Raw genomic sequence first — 2,758 nt, forward strand, 5'->3', positions numbered from 1 at the left:
TGTCTAACATGTGGTAACCTCCCGGTAACCTGAACGAGCGTTCTCGACTTATTTCGATGCCTGTTCTTATTATATAGATGTAATGGCAACAGTGAAAATGTTCCACTTTACAACTTTAAATTACAGTACTATTATTGTCATTCTTATTATATAGATGTAATGGCAACAGTGAAAATGTTCCACTTTACAACTTTAAATTACAGTACTATTATTGTCATTCTTATTATATAGATGTAATGGCAACAGTGAAAATGTACCACTTTAAAACTTTAAATTACAGTATTATTATTGACATTTGTACCACTTTACAACTTTAAATTACAGTATTATTATTGACATTCTTATTATATAGATGTTGTAACGATAGTTCGTAATCACATAGACACGCGTACAAGTATACAAGATGGTGGAAGGTTTATTGACCCTTTTGTGTACAAGTGTATGACGTCATATATTAGCCGTATCACGTGATACGCACAGTTCACATGTAGATGTTTATAATCATGACATCTCCCCTCATAAACAAGTTTAGTTAAATGTCAAAGTGTTTTATATCAGAAGTTTAACTGTCTTTGAATCTGAGTGGGACCTTGACCTCGCGGCCTGATCTGGTGGTGATTCTCGACGGGGTGCTACTCTCAGGGGTGGTAACATTAGGTGAGAAAGTCTTAGCTGCTGGTTCGGTCTCTGGCAGCGGATTCTCGATGTCCGGAGCAGGTTCGGCTTGTTCATCATTGTCAGGAACTTTCATCAGATGGCAGCGGTTCCTGCGCAGTACTCCTTTTGGTGTAGCAACGAGATAAGAGCGTGGAGTAGTACAGTTTTTCTCCACCACACCGGGATAGTTCCAGTCTTTCTGTATATCCAGTTTCACTTTGACTTTGTCGCCAGGCTTCAGTTCTGGGAGCGGTCTTGCAGAGTGGCGTTTGTCATAGTGGTACCTGTAGGCATTCTTGGCTGCTTTGTCTGACTCTTGCACTTGTACAGGATCTGCTTTCCCTGGATACAGTTTCTGCTGCAGGGAAGGAAGTTTGGTTCTCAGTTGTCTTCCCATGAGAAGATGAGCAGGGCTATATCCAGTGGCTTCAATAGGAGTTGAGCGATAGTTCAACAGGGCTAGAGTGGGGTCACTCTGTTTCAGGATAAGTTTAGCTGTTTGGACAGCTCTTTCAGCTTCACCATTGGCCTGAAGGAATCGAGGACTGCTCGTAGTGTGTGAAACTTTCACTAAAGTCCTTGAAGTCCTTGGATGAGAACTGAGGTCCGTTGTCACTTACTACTTCTTTTGGAATTCTAAACCGTGCGAATACCGACTGCAACTTCAGGATTACACTTCTGCTGGTGGTCGATGGCAGTTGAAGGATTTCGATAAAGTAGTAGTAGTCAACTACGACAAGGAAGTGCTTCTCCTGGTGTTCACACAGGTCCATCCCAAGTTTCTCCCATGGTGCAGGTGGTAGCAGTGTTGTCTTCAGAGGTTCTTTGCGATGTGCTGGTCGGTTGTTCTGGCAGAACTCGCAAGATTCCACGCAACGTTTAATGCCTTTCCCAACACCGGGCCACCAGACTGTATGTCTTGCACGATTTCTGCACTTGGTCACACCTTGGTGTACTTCATGTAGGCAGTTCAGGATCTCTTTCCGCATTGCCTTTGGAATCACAATACGGTCATTGAATGTAACAAGTCCGTTGCACACACTCAAATGGCTTCTGTCTCTGTAGTATGACCCCAAGCTCGCTCTTATGTTCTGACTGTGGCTCGGCATCCATCAATGATGCACGACGTCAACAAGTGCATTTCGGGATCCTCTTTTGTGGCTTCCCGGATTCTTTCCAGCTTCACGTCAGACACGGGTAGGTTGACTTCGTTCTCCAGTTCAGATGATTCTGGTTTACCGAGCGGAAATCTTGATAGTGTGTCAGCGACAACCAAACTCTTGCCAGGCATGTGCTCTGCCACAGGAGTGAACTTCATCATCCTGATGAGTAGTCTCTGTATTCTGGGTGGCACTTGGTCGATGTCTTTGTTGTTGATGATGGGTACCAGTGGCTTGTGGTCCGTGATCAGCTGAAAGCGTTCAAGTCCAATGAGATATTTCTGGAATTTCTCACAAGTCCAGACACTAGCGAGACACTCTTTTTCGATCTGAGCGTAACGCTTTTCCGTATCACTCAGAGTTCTAGAGCAAAAGGCAACAGGCTTCAACTCTGTTCCATGTTCTTGTAGAAGTATCCCTCCGATGCCGTAGCTGCTTGCGTCTGCACTCACGATGACAGGCTTTGTCACATCGTAGAACGCAAGGTTCGGTGGTGAGGAAATCTGCATCTTCACGTTCTGGAAGGCTTCTTTCTGACTGTGATCCCATGTCCACACAGTATCAGATCTCAGCAGACTGTTTAGCGGCTGAAGGATGTCTGAGAGGTTTGGCACATACTTTCCCAGAAAGTTCACCATACCAAGAAACTGTTTTACCTCGGACACATTTGTCGGAGCTTTCATGTCATTGATTGCCACAACCTTCTTCGGATCAGGTAGGGTTCCTTCGCCTGTGATCACGTTGCCGAGAAATTCCACACTTTCCTGGTGGAAGATGCATTTCGCTTTGTTCAGTTTCATTCCTGAAGACTTGATTCTTGCGAGGACCTGGTCCAGTCTGGAGTCATGCTCTTCTGTTGAACTGCCCCAGATGATGATGTCATCTGTGGAGACTTCTACTCCGACGATTCCGCAGAGAAGTTCCTTCATCTTGCGTTGACA

At 44.9% G+C, this 2,758-nt stretch overlaps 1 protein-coding gene across 1 annotated transcript; it reads right to left on the reverse strand.

The window, feature by feature from the left end:
- Window positions 1-1,175: 1,175 nt before the first annotated feature.
- On the reverse strand, window positions 1,176-1,646 carry LOC121377224 (uncharacterized protein K02A2.6-like). Its single transcript, XM_041505133.1, has one exon. It carries the CDS (start codon window positions 1,644-1,646, stop codon window positions 1,176-1,178), a length of 471 nt encoding a protein of 156 aa, XP_041361067.1.
- Window positions 1,647-2,758: the final 1,112 nt, after the last annotated feature.

The sequence above is a fragment of the Gigantopelta aegis genome, chromosome 7, assembly GCF_016097555.1.
Source record: "Gigantopelta aegis isolate Gae_Host chromosome 7, Gae_host_genome, whole genome shotgun sequence".
Taxonomy (NCBI): domain Eukaryota; kingdom Metazoa; phylum Mollusca; class Gastropoda; order Neomphalida; family Peltospiridae; genus Gigantopelta; species Gigantopelta aegis.